The sequence below is a fragment of the Amblyomma mixtum genome, chromosome 1, assembly GCF_055824585.1.
Source record: "Amblyomma mixtum isolate Tamu chromosome 1, ASM5582458v1, whole genome shotgun sequence".
Taxonomy (NCBI): domain Eukaryota; kingdom Metazoa; phylum Arthropoda; class Arachnida; order Ixodida; family Ixodidae; genus Amblyomma; species Amblyomma mixtum.
In genome coordinates, this window is record NC_143012.1 from 155,532,974 (window position 1) to 155,555,284 (window position 22,311).

General features: G+C 49.6%; 2 protein-coding genes across 2 annotated transcripts in view; both read right to left on the bottom strand.

The window, feature by feature from the left end:
• The window catches only part of LOC149369444 (mediator of RNA polymerase II transcription subunit 30-like), a 77,541-nt gene that overhangs the window by 37,235 nt on the left and 17,995 nt on the right, over positions 1 to 22,311 (bottom strand). The gene's annotated exons all lie outside the window — the stretch shown is intronic.
• On the bottom strand, positions 11,886 to 21,652 carry LOC149369445 (uncharacterized). Its single transcript, XM_089577611.1, has 2 exons — positions 19,991 to 21,652; positions 11,886 to 12,005 (listed from the first exon to the last, which is right to left on the bottom strand). Exons 1-2 carry the CDS (start codon positions 21,650 to 21,652, stop codon positions 11,886 to 11,888), a joined length of 1,782 nt encoding a protein of 593 aa, XP_089433737.1.

A 22,311-nucleotide genomic window follows, 5' to 3' on the forward strand; every position in this document is an offset into this window, starting at 1 on the left:
AAGCCTCGGTACTATTCCCTTTTATCTAAGAGCACACAGAGGCATCTGCTCTACGTCACCTCTTGTGTAGGACAGTCCAGCATACACTGTTCGTGATATCGCTTTGGACAGTTGGCAGTATCTGTGAGGTGTTTGTTGCGGGTTGTCTCTTTTTGTTTCATGTTAACTATGCGTATCTATTCCTACAACAAATATTTTTGTTTGCATTGAATTGGCATCTAAGCTCAGTCAACAACCAATGTTCAGTTTTGGTTTTTGGCTGTCAGAACATGTTATCACCGAACACTATAGTCAGATTCAATTTAAGTCTGCAGTGAAGCTCTGCCATCTGGACCGCCGCACAGAATTCTTCTGCGCCAAGAAAAGTAGTCCGCTGTTAAAACTTTTATTGTATACTACCATAAGAAGCTTATTACAAGAAAAAATGATAACTTCTAGAATTCTGATACCTGGATAGATTAATAAAGTCAAGCATCGAACAACTAATTTTGTTTACTGTTATTGGTTAGTGGAGTAATACAGGATGCCTCGGGCCATGACCGAGTGCTAACAACTGCTGTTTCTTTTAAGTTTTGTCCTACTATACATGAGGTACGCGGTATGTGAACCAGAATCATAAAATTTCAGTCACAGCAATTTCATCTTGCTCAGATGTTTGATGTGGGTTCCACAAGGTCACCATCCTCAAATCCAGCAAACCATTGTCATGAAATGCACCATTATTTTTTTACTTGCAGTTATGTTGTAGGTAGGTATACGTCTGTGTTAAGGTACTCCACTCAGGATGTCGGTTTGCTTCTGCAAACAATGGAAACTCACTAAAAGCATGTGTTTGATTTCACAGACGGTTACCAGTTGAAAATAATAACAGTCATATTCACCCGACATCACTGCTATCATTCAGCAGCACAGAGAACCCTATGCAACAATTTTGTGGCAACAAACGACAGAGTGCAGGAACCACTGTGTATACGCATGTATGGAGTGCATGCTGCACGTACTGTTTCTTACTTCAGAATGCTGGCCTTTGTCAGTTACCACCCAGCAGCTATTGCCCCATTTCCATCACTATGCAAGATCAATGCTCAAATGCATGTGCGGTAATTAGTATCCAACTGTACAGCACTGCATACAAGAATTCCCAGTAAGTGTCAGTTCACCCATGATGGCTATCATTAATCCTGCTTTTCAATTATAACCTCAGGAATGCCTTCAGGTACTTTCCCTGGGCCTTTTCACACCTCTGTCCCATTATGGGGACAGTGCTTCTAATTAGCCCCCTCAGTTCATCCATCAATAACTGTTCCCTCTTGAGGCTGTTCACTGGTACATATGTTCCTCCATAATGTCATTTTCCGCCTGTCTTAGTTGTTTTTTGGGCTTCTCCCAATAAATGCAGACTTCATAATCTCTTTTGTCAGTTAAATTGTTATCCTTTGTCATTGTATGACCGTCGCAGCATTCCTTTCTGAAAATTTGACATCCTTCATTTTAAATACCCCTAGTATGCGGTCTTGACATTGCGCGCATCCATCCCGGCATCCGTGGGATTGGTACGCGTTACAGATTCCGCAAATATGTGCTTCCGAATTCGCTCACGCGGATATGTACAGGTCACAGCCTGCCTTAATTTCGAGTGCTACCATACTGTACATGCGCCCGTTTCTTCGCCCTCCATCACGTGCCCCAGTAGTACGGAAGCTCTTTCCAGCGGCTCAATGCGCGGGCACAGCGGGGAATCAAGGCATCAACCCACAAGACGATTCACTTTGAAACCGGTTCGCATCTCCGTGGTTCGCCGCGTGGCGTCACCTTTGCGTGTGCAAAGTTCTTCGCCCTGTTGCCGGCTGAACTTCGGCACGCCATGGCTATGCCGAAGTTCAGCCTAGGTGCCGGTCGCCGAGGAGCAAAAAAAGACCACGTTTTCGCGCCGTCTAGGTTGCCAACAGGAGCATGCTATTGGACAGACGGCAATCCCGGGCGCGCCAATCGGAACGCTTTAAACCATCCGCCTCGTCCGCCAGCTCCAAAATGATCGTACAACACCCATTCCGCCCCACGCACGAGCGAAGGCCGAAAGCGAGCGGTTCGCTCGCTGGCGGATCCGCCCAAAAACGATCGTACAACGGCCTTAAGGACGCTCAGGTTGGATGTAGGGAAAATTGGAGGGAACGCTTACAGTCGGTTACAAAATTCCTCCACGAAAAAAAAGTAGACCGTTGTTGAAACTTTTATTTTATACGTAAATAAGAACCTTATCACGAGAAAAAAGCTCTAGAGTTTTTATACGTGGCTTAGTTAAGATAGCGAAACATTAAAAAGCGGACTTCGTTTACTGTTACGATCGGCCAGCGGAGTAATACAAGATGCCGTGATCAGTGGCCCGGTGTTAGCAACTGCTGTTTCTTTTTTCTTTTTAAGTTGTATCACACTATAGGCTCAGCGTGAAGGGTATCATGCGATAGCTTTAATGGTTTGATTTGGTTTAAGAGGGTTTAACGTCCCAAGACGACTCAGGCAATGAAGGAGGCCATATTGAAGGAGTCTGAGAATTCGACCACCTGGGGTTCTTTAACTTGCACTGACATCGCACAGTACACGGGCCTCTAGCATTTCGCCTCCACCAAAATGCGACCGCCACGGCCGGGGTAATGTACATATGTGCGGAACTGGTCATTCGTGACTTTACATTCTAGATCCTTGATAGTCCTCGTTATCACTCCTGGCGCAGGGGTGCAGCAGTTAAACGGTGCTCCACTACCCTGCGATGGCAGGTGCTGTCGCCGGTGGGGCTTGTGCCACCCAGTTTGCACTTCCCGAGCAACGCTCTTTGCTCACAACGCCGACGACGGGAGTCTTAACGCCGTCGCGCTAAAAAATGGCCCCGGAATTAAAGGCCCTAGAGCAGACGGCCTGCAGGAACACCCTGGAACTAGCAGGCTGAAGTGAAAAAGTGCCGCGCGACCACTTCGCCCACACGACCACCGCCAGTGTCAACCCACTTGTCTGCCCCACCCTTTCTGAAGCGCCACTGACCTCCGCCCACCTTGAATATCCAGGAAAATTTTGTAGAGTGCGTGAGGCCTCGGTTTAAATAAAGTATTCACAGAAATCATCGAGGGTAAATCCAAGTGCCTAACGACGTCGTCCTGCTAGATTTAACGAAATAGCGTTAAGAAGTCCGTGTCGCACAAAAGCCGGCGTCGGTGTCGACGTCGTTGACCGTGAGCGAAAAATCCACGAAATGTCCCAAAAGAAGCAACCTTAGGTGGCCCACCAAGATGGTCCACCTAGGTCACATGACCTTACGGCGTCATCAACACGTACCTGCCCCCCGCATTGTGAGCAAACTGTCCACCGTGGCAAATGGCTGTTAAATTAATGATTGGCAGCGAGAGGATGCTCGGGAAGAGCAACCTGGGTCGCACAAGCCCCACAGGTGGCAGCACCTGCCATCGCAGGGCAGTGACGCATGTACCGCTGCGCCAGGAGAGGTATATGAGGACTCCCAGGGATCTATGATTGTGAAGTTGAAATTGACCAAATCCGCGTATATGGGTACTGACCCTTAAATACTATCGCCTCGTTCACTAAGGCGGAGATTATGTACCCCCTAAATTTTTTTTCTGTAAAGTTGGGTCTGTGTTCGCCCAAAACATATGTGCATCCATCGTGTGCCCTAGCTCCATCTATCGGCATCGAGAAGAGGCGGTCTGTTACGTCTACCCCCGCCTAATCACATGAACCTCAAAGAAGTGAGGCGAAGAACCTGTAACTTCACTACAGAGGCCTCTTGTAAATCCTAAAATAGTTTGCTGCGTCTGCTGTGTTTGTAGCAAGAGGTTACAAACGTGGCGCAATGTTTACCTTTTCCTTTTTCCCAACTGTGACTGCCGGTCACGCTGCGTGGTGCACCAGTGATTCATGCAACCAAGGTTTAGTTTTCAATGTATGCTGTGTAGGATTCAGTTCTTGCGACAAACAGTATGCGTGCTATAGCCTTCTTCACGAAGCATTTGGGACGCAGTGGTGGTCAAGATTTACGCAGCTCGCAATTAAAGGGCGAAATCTCTTACAGAGAGTATCGGGGCTCATTCAATCGCTATAGTCGCCGCCGAGGTCGTATTGAGTACCGACGATATTTCGACGCAGCTCTGCATCACGATAGGCACGGGCAAAAAAAGATGGAAAAAAATTATACCTGTGGTTCATCCCTGCGGAACCTAGTAAGACGAGCGAAAGCTCTGTTAAGCATGGTTAGACATGGTTTAACTTTCATCAAACTTTATTGCATATCGATTCGTCGCACTTACACACTGGGCCAGGCGAATCGTATATGCATGTCGGTGAGCAACTGGCTACTCTTCGCTAACCATCGGTGAAACGCTCTCATCGACGGTTAATGCACTGCTCGAAGCAGAAGCACGGGCAGCCTAAGCTGCTGATTTCTGCTCTCGTCTAGCGCGTTCACTTTCCCGTTTCTTTCTTTTAACCTCACACGCAGGCTGCTGGCGCGCCCCTACTCTCGACACCAGTCGCCATCTATCGGCGCATGCGGACCGATGGACTGCGGGTCGCGCCGGCGCCGCGCGTAGAATGCATGTTTACGTGTTCGCTTCTGTCGTTGTAGTGCTTCATCATAACGTATGAGGGTGTGTGTTGTGCGTCACTACTCACATTTTCCCTCTACCAGACAGTACTGCGGTTATCTTGCGCGTAGTTAGTCGTGACATCTCCGAGCTTTTTTCCGTTCATTTGGATGTGAGTAAGTGTGGCGAGGCAGTGCGCGTCTGTCTCGTTGTTTGTGCCCACCATGATGATATTGATATTGATGATTAGCGCTCGTGTCCTGTCTTCACCTTTTCTGTCTCGTTTTTCGCGCTACGTTTTTCAATGATGATATTCTGCTGGCTCAGGATTCTAAACGCTGGCACCGCAGTGGCGACGCTGCTACACCGAGCCGCTGGTGCGGCGGCGCTGCTCAGGGAAATTCTGGAATAGTATTGCAAACAGCAAGGATTTTTCCCGCGGAGTAGTCGGCCAGGTAGCGTACGGACTGGAAGCCGGCACTTCTAAGCAGATTTCTGCGCTGGCGTATCGTTTGTTGCCGTCTTTTACGTGCGCTATCATAGGCGCAGGAATGTGGATTTATTGATTTGAATCAGTGGTGTAGTAACTGGATAGGCGAGCTGCAGACTGAAGGTTGTCCCGACGAAGCGCGTGTTTTCGATCACCTCCTTGCGCTGAGCTTGCTCTAGTTCCCATTAAACACATTTCATGCACAGGATTGTAAGCACGACCGCTACCGATTTCAGTTGCTCTTTCCGCACGCATGTCATAGGGATCAAGGGGGGGGGGGGGGGGGGTAAAGGGTTTACCGTAGTGTCGATTTTAATACATTCATTCACACTTAGCCAAACGCCTACGCAACGCTGTCACACGCGGCGAGAGCTACCGAATAAAATGAACACGACTTCGGAGCTCGCAATTCGTGTAAGCTGGATTCGCTGCTAATATCTATTCAAGCTTTGATAATTTGAGCAAAAGTACGTTTTTATGCACCAGGTTGTATAAACCATGACAAATATTGTTTTTTGTTGGTGCTGCGACTCAGTTAAGCTCACAGCGGTAATTTGTTGATAAACTGGCGCACCATGCATGCGACAAGAAAGCCCTGTTTGCGGGTGGTACTTTATGGCCGAAGGATTAAGAGTGCATTGGAATTGGAACTGCATGCTAGCCGCACACCTAATACTTGATATTGAACAAAAAGTTTTTTTTTTTTTTTTTGCAATGGAGCACCAAGACGGTAGCGATACAAGCACGAGCGCGTTCTAAGCGTCAGCACAATTCACGTGAATGTCAAACTAAATGTCATTAAAACGCATCAATGTGCTCCCTTTGATAACGTGAATACTTCCTGCAACACAGCCACGCTGCGGAAGTATGCTCGGCAATGTTCTTTTAGCGCCCGAAGCGCGGCTATATGCAGGCGCGGCCGCGGAGCTGCCGCAGCCCCGCAGTCCCCAAAGAAACGCCCGCACCGCGGCGCACCAGTCGGCGGAAAATGGCCGCGCCCAGGAGCGGCTCTGGATTCTGGTCTATATCATATCTTCGCGCTCCTCTTCGGTTTCGGCTCGTTATCGGGCACGTTGTCTGGCTCTCTCTTTTGCCGATCCAATCTGACGCCTTTCCAATGTCGTAAAGATGATCGAATTCCGTTTGACGGCGACGATACATCGTCTAAGCACTAGTTCCAACACGTTGCTCATCCACGGCTTAGTGTGAAGGCAAGCACACGCCACACGCTTTTATATATCCTCCTGAGACCCGTGTATGGCAATTTGTCCAATATATTGGACATTAGCTTTTAAGCCAGTACTCCCGCGCCGAAAGATTCATCTTCATAAAACCCACTTGTCCAATACATTGGACAACTGGTGGCGCCATCTGTGCACGTTTTTTGAAATTAAACTGCTCACTTTCCCGCCAAAACAATTCGAAAACGGCGGCGTTCAGCGGCGCGGCGTTCTATGGCACCTGCCGGAGAAGTAAGTGTTGTTTCTGCGATTTTACCTACTTTGAATGCGTAAATTTTGTTGGATATCAACAAAAATAGAACAGAAAACATGTAGATATCATAATTATAACTCTACGTGACCTAACTTTTTTGTGCTTTCAATCTGATTTCACGTGTCCAATACGTTGGACGCTGGGACTCAGCCCGGTTATTTTGACCGCGCTTTTGAGATGGCTTTCGCATTAACTGTAAGCGAATACTGCTGGTATTTAACGGCTGGGGACAAAATAACGTCTTTTTTGTTGTAGGAGACAGGCCTCGCGTTCCTGATGAGACGGCCGAAGCAGTTTTACAAAGAATTGCACAAGCCAACAGATCAGTTGGTTGGTTTAGTTGGTTTATGGGGTTTAACGTCCCAAAGCAACTAAGGCTATGAGAGACGCCGTAGTGAAGGGCTCCGGAAATGTCGACCACCTGGGGTTCTTTAACGTGCACTAGACATCGCACAGTACACGGGCCTCTAGAATTTCTCCTCCAAAGAAATTCCAGCCGCCGCGGCCGGGATCGAACCCGCGTCTTTTGGGTCAGCAGCCGAGCACCTTAACCACTGAGCCACCGCGGCGGCCTCCAACACATCAGACATTGACCTATCGGACAGCGACGACGACACTATTGCCGATCCAAAAACAGCAAGAAATCCAAGAAACGTCAAGAAGCAAGAAACATCAAGGAAAAAAAAAGCAAGAAACAGAGAGTGACAGTGAAGTTGAGTGGAGCCCACCATCAAAGCAAGCTCGACGAGGAGAGACCAACAAAAGTGCCTACCACTTCCCAAGGCTGTCTGACGCAGCTAACGCTGCGCGCGGCAGGTTTGAGGGGTGCTCCATGAAAACAAAGTTTTTTTGCACAAAATGTCAGCAGTTCTGCATAACAAAAGACATAAGATGCTTCGAAAAGGCACACAGCAAGTGAGCACAGCGAAACTTTTTTATTCAGTTGACGTATATTTTGCTACTTTGAATTTTGTCATAATAAAGTATTTTTTTCGCACAACTTTCACAGCTTTATCTGAAGTATTTTGTGGCACGCCCACTGGTTGGGAAAATACGGCTTGAGTCCTAGTGTCCAATATATTGGACATCGTGCTGAGCTGAAACTATTAGTTCTGTTGAGAAAATATCTCTCACTTTTCACCTTTGTACTCCTACCAGCTTATTCTGAAACCCTACAAAGTTTTTGTGCACTCAAATTCACTTCGGGTCTCAGGAGGATATAGCGAACGGCACGTACGTCACGCGATTTCAGGCAGTTGCGAGCAGAGGTGGGCAAATGTCCTCATTTTTACTTTTCCTCCCTCACCCTCACTTTTATTTCCGCGGCCCTGCCGACCACTTTGTAACGTAACCGTAAATAAACGGGTACAGTTGAAGAAAGTGTCCTCTCTGTACGTCACAACTTGTCGCCGGGCTAGCGAACAAGCGTAAACATCACTAATGAAGAACAGCAACATCGTTGCCTCATCTAACCTTACTACTTGTTAAGGCGAATGTCTTCGAACAAGAGCTGCTTCCAATAATTCTGATACGAGCTTTTTAGTCGCAGCGCACACAGCTCCCCTCAAGAGACCGAGTGGCGCGAAGTACTGCATGATCAGCAGCGACGCCGCCGTGACGCGAATGTGATCACAACGCGCGACATTCCATCCGCACCGCGATGGGTCGATCTCGAGGCAACCTGACCGATCATCAACTTCCTTCTTAAGCGCGTCGTTTCGGACACACATGGCCAAATTTATTATCTCGACGTTGCAATGGCTGCCACGTGTCGGCACATATTTCCTCACTTCACTCTATGTCGCGCACTCCGCTCGCTGGGTTCTTCCTGAATACTTTCCTTCCATAAGCGCACGGATTTGGATTGGATGGCAAGACTTTTATTGTCCAACAGAAAGGGAGTTTTTTAGGCTCTCCGCCCAGACTATATGGATAAGAGGTCTTAACTCTTGGCGGCGGGTTCGGCCAGTAGTTGGATGTGTGAATTAGAGCTGAGCAGTAAAGCTTCCCATTGGTCGAGTGACTTTATTTTGCCACCCTCCGAAAACAAAAAGAAAGTGCACGCACCCTCACATTCTTTTTTGGTTGAACGTCTCAAACGGCAGCCGCTTCGCTCACACAGTCTCGTTGCAACTTAAGAGATCGCAGTGCCCGAAACATAGCCTCAATGCGGAATGCGCACTTCGCAGAGATATGCGCTTCTGCGCTTTCGAAACTAAACGCTCCCTTCATTCATAGCGCATTAAGTACAAATTGGAGAAGCCCCAGAGCAAAAGAACGCAACAAAATAAGAGGAGGCTTGCCTACACAAAGCGAGGACGATCACATAAGCAACGTATAATCGCATCAATTTATCTTGTCGGACGGTTATTGCTCGTAATCCCTACTTGCGACTCGGTGACAAGGCACACCGCTCTTGTCTTAGTCGCCTCACGTTCGTTTCGTTTCAATACAGAAATGTAGTTTTTATTAAGGCCCTGCGCACTCGCTGCGGAGACTAGACGTCATCAGCCGGGCTAGGGTGTTTCAAAAATCCGCAATGGATGTAAACACAGCAAATTCAAAGTCACGAAATAATATCTTTCCATTGAAACTCTCGCAGTTATGTTTGCAACATGCCCTAATCAGTGAATGCTACAAATAATAATTAGGTTTAAGAGAAAAATTCAACCGTGGTTTATATACCGCAACGTAAGGAGAGAAAACGACGCTTCTCGTCCTTGTGTTTCCTTCGCGCTTTTTTCAGTATACACCAAATCGCCCAACTTTCTGCTCTTCTACGTGGCTCTGTACAGCTTTTGCTGTCTAGTATAAAATAACTGATAATTGAACTCATGCGGCGATATGAACCCTGAAGCGACATTAAGCACAAAAATACTGGTTTAGAAATATGCAAGGGTAGATATTAAACTCTGGAGGTTCCAGGTACACAAAGAGCCGTTAGACAGAATGCACTGCGCAAGGATCCTACTTTGTCGTTCTTGGCCGTCGTCTTTGCTGTCTGCCCGTGCGGAGGAGGCCCGGCCGTTTTTCGCAGACTAGTCCTTTTCTCTACCAAACTCGTCGCGCATGCGCCGGCGCCGAAGTCCGTTCTCGGGTTAGCCCCAGCGCTGAGCGGTAAGCCTATTCGCACTGTTCCGCTCCGTCTAGAAGACAAACACACAAAAAATTTAACAGTGGGCACAAAGGCAATGAGAGAACGAAGACATGAGTAAAGATCACGCGAGAAGCCGTTCGACGAACACGAACTTTTGTAACACGCGCGGTAATGCGGATGCTGAGCGCCGGCTATGGAGGCACAACCACGTTTCACTTATCACCGACGCCACTCAGGCAGGCTGCTCCGGTCGTCTTACAAGTTTCACGTCCACGGAGCGTCCTAGCTCCGCGAAATTCAGCGGGAGGGGCAGAAGAAAACAGGGGGGAAGCTGGCTTGGTTTGGTTTATTGGGGTTTAACGTCTAAGGCTATGAGAGACGCCGCAGTGAAGGGCTCCGGATATTTCGACCACCAGGGGTTCTTTAGCGTGTGCCAGGTGGAAATTGCGAAATTCTACTTTCGACCTCTTCTTCCGTTCGCCCCTGCAAGGTAATAGGCATGGACATCCACTCGATGTAACAAGGCGGTGGCGGCGGCTTCGAAGAGCGAGCGTGCCAAAGGCTCGCGGCTGGCTGCTTGGTCGGTGGTCGTCCGTGTGTGTCGTTTCCTTTCTTTGTGTTCGTCTTTAGCGCTGAACCAAGTGTCAACTACCAGGGTCGTCTACCGTAAAGTCCCTGTATGAGCTTTTCTAAAAAAAAGCTAAGTACCGAAAACGTTTGCGGCGCCGCCGACGCACACTATTGGACAGCGCCCACTTCCGGTTGGGAACTGGTTCCGTTCCGCCATGTTCTTCCTAAGCCGTCCGGCTGCATAGTTCGACGGCGCTTGCACGCTACTCGTATAGTTGTGCTGGCGACGGACATTCAGCGGAGGTGACTTTTTTATATTTGTCGCTGTGTGCTGGAAGCAACTTGAGTTTTTCGGGCGCTTTTTTGTGCCCGAGCAGCAGCCGAAATGCCGGGTTGTTGCGCCTTCGGGTGCTCAACCCAGTCAGGAAAAGGGCTGGCGTTGTTTTCAGTGCCGCTTGCAAAAAACGACATTGTGCGACAGAAATCATGAACATTTCCTAACAATTACATGTGCTGCTTCTGCACTGCAGTCAGAGTTTGAGCCAGGTTGGCCAAACTGAAGCCCCTAAATGAGGTTTGCTTTTTCAGAAAAACTTATGAAAGGACATTAAGTGAAACAAGGGTATACAAACAGCTATTTGGCATTTAATGCGGCTTCTCAGCTGCTGAAGCAAGGCACATAATGCATCAGGCCTTTCTTGATTAATTGAATACCGTGGCAGGAATGAGTCCCACAAGTTCTTCGGAAGGTAGCCATACGAAAGAACAGCAGCCAAATATGTAAACTTGCAATACACTCTGGCTTCCACTGAAACCAGCTGACTGAAGTCAGCAAAATTTTAATGTGCGTCTTTTTGTTTGTGTGAAATAAACTGGTTGTGAATCCTTGAATTTTTTCGCCATATGTTTTTCTTTGACCTCTAACTTCGGCCATACTGGTTATGTTCTATTGTAGGTTCACCTCGAACTATGATTTATGCAAATTAAAGCCACATGTAGCACAAATCCGTGTGCAATGCACGCTTCGAAAGGCCCTGCATCAGAGTCTGAAAAGCGTGAAACAGATTCCCCTGCCGACGGCAAATTTTATTTCGTGATAGTACGTGAATTTGACTGAGCGCGCGTGACACTTCTGTAATCGTGCATTGTGGCATACTATTCAAAACAACATAATGGGGATGCTGTGTTGAAACAGCAGCATATAAGAGGTGCTGTAGCGGTAATGGTTTCATTGCAATAAAAAACGAAAAGATGCTTCCGGCCGCGGCAATTCCTGCCTGATGTCTTGCGCGAACGAGCTGCGGCCGGCGGAAATAAAAGCAAAAGGGAGAACTCGGCAAGGGGTGAGCGAGAACGGACAGGGAAGAGCAATATACTGTACACTATTTATCAGGTACAAAAGTTCGCACCGCTCGGGCGTGACTGTCCAGGCGCAGTTATGAATTCTACTATGTGCGAGTGACCGTTGGTAGTATTTAAAATAATACGCTATATATAAAGCTGCGCGCGTGTCCGTGTTCTCTCGCGAACTAGGCCGCTGCACTACGACTGCAGTTTCGCCGCACTCGCCGTCTCCGACAAAACTCAACGCAAATCACATTCGGACCGCATTACTGGCACGTTTCCCCTCTATTTGGTAGACAACTCAGTTGCCACATTCTTTACTGCCCCTTACAGCAAAGCAGCGTGTGTTCTCTCGCGAACTAAAGTCCCTATTGAGAGCTAGGCCGCCGCCCGGTGACTGCAGTTTGCCCGCCCTCACCGTCTGCGGCAAAACACAACACAGACCCCATTCGGAGCGCATTACTGGCATGTCCCCCTTCTCCTCATACCAAGCTCATTTGCTACATTTTTACTACCCCTTACAGCAAAGCCGCGACTCTGCAAGGTCCGCCGTTCCAGTGCATACGACCGCGCCGCCGGAGCGCGTTAGGAAGAACATGGCGGACGACGCGAGCAGCAGGGGAAAGGGCGTTAGGAGAGGAGGGACTTGTCGCTACTTAGCAAAGCTGATCTAGGGACTTTAGTCTACCGTAAGCCTTCACCAAGTGTGCAGACTGTTTTACGGCTTTCATTTCTGCTTCTTCGCCGTTTCTTGCGTTTTTCCATTCCCTTCGAAGTCTAGCTATGGCTGTTCGTGAACACTTGCTGTGTTTGTTTACAACACGGGCGTGGCGACAGAGAAGGCGTGTGGCTCCCCGCCTTTCGTGTTCTACTCGTGCACGTTCTGACTTCCTGACTGGCGGGAATCTTCCTCCCAAGAACTAGCGGGAATTCATAACGGGCTGCACAGACAAGAAACGCTAGCCCGGAGTGCAGTTCGGGCCTCCACCCTCGCCTCCAGACCATGCCTCTTGCCCTCCCTCGCCTTCACCTCATCCTGTCTTCCATCCCTCGCCCTCATTCTCTCCTTCACCCGCATTCTCCCGAATGTTCCTGCTCCGATCCTCCCTCGCCTCACAGGGTGAAATCCTCGTGAGGCGAGAGCAAGGGCGAAAGGTGGGTTTGGCCCTTTGGCGAAGCGCAGCGAATCACGTGATTCGATAGTTGCGAGGCGAGCGAGCGCCGTCGGCTCAACGCGCGCCGAGGCGTGGCGAGTCAAGTGGCATGACGTCAGAGCCAAGCCTCGGCTCCAAGTCAACAGGGTGTTCGCTCCTTTGAAGATCAAATGGGTGAGGTGCGTTTCGAGATTAAGCGCAGAGGATCATGGGAAAGTCGTCTGCTACCGCTTCTTCCGGTTACAGAGTTCTCCCCCTTCTCGCTTGCTTCAAGGCAGTCTCCGTGCTAATTTATTTGTACTGCAACACCGCCGATTGTATTGCATCATCGCAAGACCGACGCGACGTTGACTCTGTCCTGCTTCGTAGTTTGTTTTCGCGCGAAATGCAATCAATTTAAGTAATGTACATAACAGGAGGCTTTCCATGCGTATGTAGTGCGATGTGTTCAGACGCGCTGTGCGCACAGTTGCATGTATGGATAGTCTGCGGGCCCACTGGTAACTTTTACATGCTGTGCGGAAAATACCGCTATCGTCTGTTCACGTTTCAGCACGTGCACTAAACTGTGGACGTTTCAGCCCATCGTTGCCTTCGTAGTGCGTCGAGAAAAAAAAAAACAAATATACTATGACCGACGCGTTAAACTAGTTCAACCGCACATGCAACTGACTGCCGTTCTTACGCAGAAAAGTCAGCCTACGCTGACGTATTATAACCACGGCAAAACACTCTCACCTTTCGTTATCGTCAATTTTTACCCTCAGGACGCGTTCATGCGCAGCACTCGGTGATCGTACTGTCAATAAGCGAGTTTGCACCGAAAATAAATGAATGAATAAACGATGCACGCGTGCACAGCATTTGAAATGCAAAAGGCAATATGTGGGAGAAATTTCGAATCGGAAGTAGCTGACAGACGATTTTCCCATGGACCTTTGCGTCCCCTTCGGAAGCGCACATCACCTATTTCATAGTAACATGAACAGAGCCCTCCGCTGCAGCACTTCTTTCTTTCTTTCTTTCTTTCTTTCTTTCTTTCTTTCTTTCTTTCTTTCTTTCTTTCTTTCTTTCTTTCTTTCTTTCTTTCTTTCTTTCTTTCTTTCTTTCTTTCTTTCCTTCTTTCTTTCTTCCCTTCTTTCTTCCCTTCTTTCTTTCTTCATATCTTTCTTTCATTTCTTTCCTTCTTTCTTTCTTCCTTTCTTTCTTTCATTTCTTTCTTTCCTTCCTTCTTTCTTTCTTTCTTCCTTTCTTTCTTTCTCTCTTTCTTTCCTTCTTTCTTTCTTCCTTTCTTTCTTTCATTTCTTTCTTTCCTTCCTTCTTCCTTTCTTTCTTTCTTCCTTTCTTTCTTTCTCTCTTTCTTTCCTTCTTTCTTTCTTCCTTTCTTTCTTTCATTTCTTTCTTTCCTTCCTTCTTCCTTTCTTTCTTTCTTCCTTTCTTTCTTTCTCTCTTTCTTTCCTTCTTTCTTTCTTCCTTTCTTTCTTTCGTTTCTTCTTTCTTTCTTTCTTTCTTTCTTTCTTTCCTTCTTTCTTCCTTTCTTTCTTTCTTTCTTTCCTTCTTTCTTTCATTCTTCCTTTGCTTCTTTTTCTTTTTCCTTCCTTCTTTCTTTCCTTCCTTCTTTCTTTCATTCTTCCTTTCCTTCTTTCCTTCTTTCTTCCCTTCTCTCTTTCGTTCTCTCTTTCTTTCTTTGTTTCTTTCTTCCTTTCTCTCTTTCTTTCTTCCGGGCCCTCTTGTATTGTATGTTCCGCGCGTACAGTTGAGGAGGCGAATATGGTAGACGTCATTAAACATGTAAACTATCCTTACATCGTAAACCCGCGGTATGGATGGATGGATGGAAAAACTATTTTCGTCAGAGAGCATGTGTGGACGATTCCGTGTTAGATGGCCATCAACCCATGGCTGACGGCGACCTGGGTGGCCCACTCCACGGCTCTGGTCTGGACGACCGGGTCTGAGCTGGCCAGCACGGCCTCCCACTGCTTGAGGGAAGGATCACGCAAAATGTACGCCGGTGGCGGTGCTATGCTACAGCTCCATAATATGTGGTCATAGGTTGCCAATTCGTGACACCATTTGCACTCCGGCTGAATGTCCGGGTAGATTTTGCTCAACACGTACGGGTTAAAGAAACATCTAGTCTGCAATCGTCGCCAGACGCATTCCTGCGCCTTCACCAATTGCTTGTCCGGGGGTGGGTAAATCCTCCGCTCAAGTCTGAAATGATTAGTAATGTCATGAAAGGATACCAGCCCATCTCTCGTGGACCTTCCCGGGACGTCCGGCTCACCTACTCGGCTGACGAAACCTCGAGCATTCATGTGAGCCGTCTCGTTCCCAGGGTTCCCAGAGTGTGCAGGTACCCAGACAATTTCCGCCTCCGTAATCCCTCGCTCCGTGGCCCGATTCAGCAACCGCGCCGCTGTGACAGATATTCTGCCCCTCGCCAAATTTCGGATGGCTGTTTTTGAATCGCTGAAGATCAGGTCAGCATTACTACTAGTCATAGCTAGTGCTATCGCCGCTTCCTCTGCAGTTTCTGGGGAGCGGGTTTTGACTGATCCAGAGGCGACCAAGCGTCCCCGCCCGTCCACCACCGCAATTGCAAATGCATCCTTGTCCTTATACTCGGCGACATCTACATAGACTGCCCCGTTGTACTTCCCGTACTTAGCATGTAAAGCTTTGGCTCTTGCCTTCCTGCGGTCCTCGTGATGTATTGGATGCATGTTCTCTGGCAAAGGTTTTATGTACAAGCCCTTGTGCATTTCCCGCCTCATCTGAATTTTCGTGTCACCGGCTGGAACGTCAACTCCAATGCCGATCCTTTCCAATATGTCCCTTCCTGCTTTTGTTTCTGAAAGCTTACCGAGCTGCATCACCAAGTGCGCCTCCCGTAGTTCTTCCAGGGTGTTGTGCACCCCTAATCCCAGCAGCCTTTCGGTAGACGCATTCAGAGGCAACATAAGGGCCGCTTTATACGGCTGCCTAATCATAGCCTCCACCTTTCCTTTTTCCGCCGCGTCCAACTTCAAATAAGGCGTCGCATGCCCTATTCCACTGAGCACAAATGCCTGCACCAGCTTACACAAGTCTTTTTCCTTAACACCTCTCTTACGATTGGCGATTCTCCTGATTAGCCGCACGGTAGCATTGACCGTATTTTTAAGCCTTTGCGAGGACTCGCTATTCTTCCTGTTAGTCTGCAGATACATACCCAGGATCCTGATCGTTTGGACCTCAGCGGCCGGTACTCCCCCCACTTTCACCTCTAAAGGTGGTGGCGGCATATAGTGCCTCGCATGTATCCCTCTTGGTTTATCCCTCAGCACAAAAAGCTCGGACTTGGGCTGAGAGCACGAGAGTCCTGCTTCCCCTGCTAGCTCCTCCACAATATTCACCGCCTATTGTAGAGTTTCTTCCAATTGTGCGTCACTGCCTCTTGTTACCCATAGAGTAATGTCATCCGCATAAAATGTATGTTTAAGTCCCGATATCCCTTGCAGCCTGGGTGGTATCTTGATCAAGGCGAGATTAAATAGGAAGGGTGATAATACCGACCCTTGCGGTGTCCTCCTGCTCCCCAATGGGAAGGGATCCGATTTCATTTCTCCGACTACAATCTCCGCAGTCCTACCCTCCAGAAACGATCTGATGTACCGGAAGGTTCTACCCCCCGGTCCTATGTCCGATAGGTTCCTCAATATTGCATCATGGGTAACATTGTCAAAGGCCTTAATTAGGTCGAGCCCCAAGATAGCCTTGGTGCCCGTGCCGTACCGAGGATCAACCACGTCTTTTTTGAGCTGTAACATGACGTCCTGCGTCGATAAATTAGCCCTGAAGCCAATCATTGTTTCAGGTATCAACTCATTGTCCTCTACATAACCCTGAAGCCTGTTCAGGACTACATGCTCCATCAATTTGGCCAAGCACGACGTTAGCGAGATGGGACGCAGATTCTCAATGCAGAGCTTCTTCCCTGCATTAGGAATAAATGTAATCCTAGCATGCTTCCACTCTGGCGGAATCTCCGCGGCCGCCCAAAATTTATTCATCAAATTCGTGAGTGCCCCCCCTGACTTGAAATCCAGGTTCCTCGGCATTTTATTAGTAACCCCGTCCGGACCCGCTGCTGACGTGGTACGAAGCTGGCCCATAGCAAACTCCACCTCCGCCACCGTAAAGTCTGCATCCAATTCAAGGTTTTCCTCTCCCGAGTAATCCGGCAAGCAACCGCCCGCCTCTCTGTTTATATAACGACTTCGGAGTTCATGTATAAATTCCCCAATCGTGCCTTGATACCGATGCACTAACCTAGCCATTTGCCCCTTCTGCGCAGATTTGGTTGCCGCCGGGTCTAAAAGGTGCCTCAACAACTGCCATGTTTTTTTGCATCCGAATTGCCCATTCATCCGGTCACAAATCTGCCCCCACTGTTTGCACTGCAACTCCAATGTGTAGGTTTCGATTTCTCGTTCTAGCTTGGCCATCTTCCTACGGAGGACACCATTATGCCTTTGTTTCCTCCACCTCCGAAGGAGACTCGCATGTGCTTCCCACATGTGTAACAATCTAGAGTCAGCCGTAAAGCCCTCCTCCTCCATCGGAACCTCTTCTGTGGTACTCTTCACGGCCTGTTTGAGTGTGTCAATCCAGGCTCCTAAGTCCTCGATTTCCCCGTTCACTGTGCCATTCCTGTATTGCCGAAATCGGTCCCAGTCCGTCACTCGAGTTCCTTTCACCGTGTCTTTGTGCTTAGCAGCACTAAATATCGTGGAAAGGATATAGTGATCACTTCCCAGTGGCTGTCCCGTGTTTACCCACTTTGCATCCCTGATACCATTCACAAATGTGAGGTCTGGAGAGGTGTCTATGCTCACGCTGTTGCCTATCCTGGTATGATCTAGCGGGTTGTTCAAGATCGTCCATCGCAGGTCCTGGGCAACTTGCCAAAGCTTATTTCCCTTCGGGCTGGCTCGGATGTAGCCCCACTCCGGATGAGGCGCATTGAAATCTCCCACCACGATGAGTTGAGACCTAGCCGCTAGCCGTTGCGTCTCTATCAGAAGGTCTGGCAAGCCCACCCCCTTATCTTTTGGAGAAGAGTATACATTAAGAACAAATAGACTCTTGTCGTCCTTTCTTTTGGGAAAAATCTCCAGCAGGACGTAGTCCTCCCTGCTGCTATCTATGGTATGCTGAATCACTGTGGTGTTGCGATGGACTAACACGGCCGTGAAGACGCTCGATACGCCCCCTCGATCAATCTCTGGTGGTGTAAATGTCTTAAATCCCGGTAATTTCACCGAGCCGTTAGCCTCCTGCAAAGCTATAATGTCCGGCTTACTATCCAGATTTTGTATGTGCAACTGCAGGTTCCCCCGCTTGCGACGGAAGCCCCTGCAGTTCCACTGCCAAACCTCAATTTGCTGGCGTGGGGCCATGTTGAGGCCCTAGGTTCACTAACATCGGCGCTTGGCCGACTACGGGAGGCAATCTAACCTCTAGCCATGGGCGTCCGGAGGGGGGGGGGGGCAAGGGGGGGCGGCTGCACCCCCCTGGAAAATCACTCACTCGAACCGTGACTGATGGCCGCACGCCAGGGGCGGTGGTGCGCTCAGTCAAAAGGGTAAAAGCAGCCCCGCATGGTCACATCTGCGAAATGCCGCGTCCGGGCGTGCGTCGTTCCGCCGTTTTCAAACCACGCCATCGTTAGCTCTACTGAAGGGCGACCTGTTCCAGACATACAGCGGCACCGGCGAGCATGTGTTTCGAGCCGCCTTGAGATGGGTGTCTGTTTCTTTGATCTCTAGAGAGATAGCGACACGGAGGCAGACAGTGCACGGGGCATCTTGTTTTCGCCTATCGTTACGCCGGTCACCGATGAATTCTTAAGGAGGGAAGGTAAAATCAGCCGTGTCCACCCCCGCTTTGTCGGGCTGCTCAGGGGCAAGCGGGCGATGAGTTGGCGCCGCCGCCGCTCGCTGTCTCCTCCGATCCACGGGTAGCGCAGTTCGGTAGAAGCGCCGCTTTCAGAATCTCCGGCAAAGGGGATTAGCTGCTTTTGTTCACGGCGACGCAGTCTCCCGAGGCGCCCCCACACCAGCGTTCTTTGCGTCTTCTGCGAAAACCAGCGCCTTTGGCCAACGCAGCCCGATGGCGCCTGCCTGGCTCGCCTGTCACCTCTGGCTGGGCCTCAAATCACAACAGCGCCCATGTACTGTGCGTGTCAGTGCATGGTAAAGAGACCCAGGTGGTCGACATTACCCGGAACTCTGTACTACTCCATCCCTCATAGCCTGAGTCGTTTTGGGGCTCTGAACCCCATAAAAACACAAAAACAAATTTTCCGACTGGAGTGGCGAGTGTCCCTTCCCCTCGGAAGTTGCGCGGCGTTCCTTTCACCCCCAAAGTGCGCATTCGGGGATACTGCGGCAAGTAAGCCCTTGCACGTGTGCGCGCCTCTGTGTTTGTGCTTGGGTGTTTTTAGTGGCCGGTTGTCAGCGAAGCTGAGAACAACCAAGACAGCGGACGAGAAAACGACGAGCGGAGAGCAGTGTGTGTGCGGTTGCTCGACTGTGCGGATGCGCAAGCAAGATGGAGCGAGGTGTATGAAGCTGCGAGCGTGCATTTATCTTGTAAATAAATTTTCGTTGTATATATAGTCATCTTTTGTTTTCAACGTACGCGTTCAACAGTTTTTCCAATCAATGTGTATGATGAGTGTGCACCGAGAGCGTGTAATGAAGCACAGAAGTGAATTTATCACACGTGTAATTACGCAATTCGCCCAGAAAAATCCGAGGCGCCTACAGTTGCTGTTCAAGGAAGACTGATTGAGTGACTGTAGTTGCGTGTTTGTGAACATATTGTGCTGTGTGCTGGTCATCAATCCGGGTGAGTCGAGAACCCGTATGCAGCAAGACTGAGCACTCTTCTCCACGAAGTGATATAGCATCTTTTTGCATTTTTATTAATTTTAGTTGTTTCTTGGTTGATAAACTCCAATGTACCTCTCCTAGCCGCGCTTTAATTTGCTGTTTGTAATTTTTCTTTCATGTGTGCATTTTGTTTAATTTTTATTTATATATAAATAAATAAATTTACTCCGCAAATAGCGCCTTTCTGCTACGAACATACCCCCCCCCCCCCCCCCCCCCGGGGCACCAACGGGGCCCCCCCCTGCAAAAAATTCTGCGGACGCCCTTGCCTCTAGCATAGCATTTAGCTGTTTAAACATGTCCATTACCTGGCTCTGGAAACCCCGCATGTCATTGGTGAAGGCGTCAAGACGCTCCTCAATGTTGCCTAGTCTAGCTTCGATCCTGTCGACCCGACCTTCCAACCTATCCTGTCTTTCTTCCAGTTTTCCTACTCTCTCCGCAAGGGTAAGCATGTCCCTCCTAAGACAAGTGACTTTAACTACTGGCTGCGGCGTGTCCGCCGCCGAAGTTTCTGCTACTCTCTTTGCATGAGCTCCCTCATCTGCCGGAGGTGGCCTTTTGACCGTCCCCAGATTCTCCACTTTCTCAACTTCCATAGCTGTGTTATCGTCCACGCGAGAAACGTTCGCCTGCGCCGCTTGCTGTGGGGCCTGGGCCAACGGCGTCTGTACCCTTTCTACTCTGCCGGTTTTAAGCGCGCGTTCCATCTCTGCTATCCTAGCTTCCATCTTTTTGATAGTTTCGGCTTGCTGCAGCACCTGCCTTTGTAGCTCCTTCTCTCGAGCAGTCTCATTTTGGGAGCCCGCATTGGGCCAGCTCACGTTTTTCCTCGTGGCACTTGGGCTTCTTCCATGACCGGAACCTTGCCCTCCTCCTTTGCCAGGCTCGGGTCCGGGCAGTGGCGGGAAGGAAGCTGACTGGTCGCTGCTCTTGCTATCGCCTCTCGCACCGCTAGATGACCGCTTCCTGGGCCTCGAACGCCGCTCCTCCTTGCCAGTTTGGCTCTTGTCCTCGTTGCTCTGCTGCAGACCCGTCGGCTGCTGACGGGCTAGGCGAAACTTGCAGTTCCGACTTCCCGTGCTGTGCGCCCCATGACACACGATGCAGTCCGGCGTGCAGGTCAGCGACTCTCCCTCCGGTGGTGCAGGATGTTCTTTCCCGCAGCGGCGACACAAATTAGTCTTCGGACGATAGCAAACGTCCGCCCGATGTCCCACTCGTCTGCAGTTATAGCAGGTCTCGACTAACTCTCTATATGGGATCACAGCGTACAGACAGTTCCAATAGATGACTTGCCGGGGAACGCGCTTCCCCCCGAACGTGATCTGAATCGCCTTTGACTTGCCCAAAGGTCTGGCATCCAAAATTTCCATGTCTTCATTCCTCTTCAAGAATCCTGTGCGAATTTCTGCCAGTGGGCATCCGTTGTACGCATTGTAAATTACTCCGCGCACAGAGTTCTCCGGCGCCGCCACGTACGCCGAAACCTCAAGGTCACGGCCGCCCAGCTTGAGCGTCTTGACGTTCGCATATGCCCCACTACGATTCATACACGGCGTGCTCACCGTCATCGTGTTGTTTGTCTCATTGACCCGCACCAGGTCTTCTTCCACCGCAGTCGCGTTCGTCAGCTTCGCTGCCGCTCTCAGGGCACATCCGAGCTCCCTCGGCGTCACTATGCTCAAGTCCCAATTCTTGGGCCGGCACACAACCTTGAAATCCTTGGCTGGCATCTTCAGAAACGGTCCCCGTTTCTTCCACACCGGCGCTTTCCCCCGCTTGACTTGGGCTGCTCCGTGCGTCTGGCGCCCGTCGCTGCCCGCCTGTTTCTCGGTAGGCCTATTCTCGGAGTGGTCCCCGTACACAGTCTTCTTGAAGCGATCTTGCGCCTTCAAAACCCAGGCCCATTCTCCCGCCTCGAATTCTTCGGGCGTTATAGATCCTCCCTCAACGGAGTACTCCATCATCTTTAGCCTCGCAAAGGCCCACAACCACAAGGCACGGCCCTGGAGCCCGGCGCCGCAGGCGTCGGCTCAGCCTATAGATTAGGCCTAATTTTGTCGCACCGTGGTCGAGTACAAATCGTGAAGAAAACCCCTAAAAGGGGAACACTTGCCAAAATATGGTGTCCACAGGTACAGGGCAACTTCCTGCAGACGATCCCACAAAAAGCAAGACCAAGGCACAGCGCGTTCCACCGAAAAACGGTCTCAAGGCCGGAGCTCATGCGGAAGACGTCCGCACAGCGTCCGCTCGGGTGTCAACCCCGTAAACCCGCGGTAGCAGTGCGACTGTGAAGATTACAGCCCATCAGTGACGGATCCAAGGGGGTGGGGGAGGAGGGTGTTTGGGCACCCCCCCCCCCCCTCCCCGTAAGCTGCTCATAATTGGATGATCCAACTGAAACCAAATGGGCTACCCGGTGGGATCCTCACCAACTGAAACCCTTTGATTACAGCTGGATACAATTGGAATGCACGCCTAATTCGACCGAACAGTTCTTTTTTTGCCTGTGTTGGCACGTTTTTAACACTTATGCAACAATTACACTATCCGGCCTGAACCTAGAAAACCAAATTATACGATCCAATTTGGGTTCCAAGTTGGTACAACAGGATCCATTTGG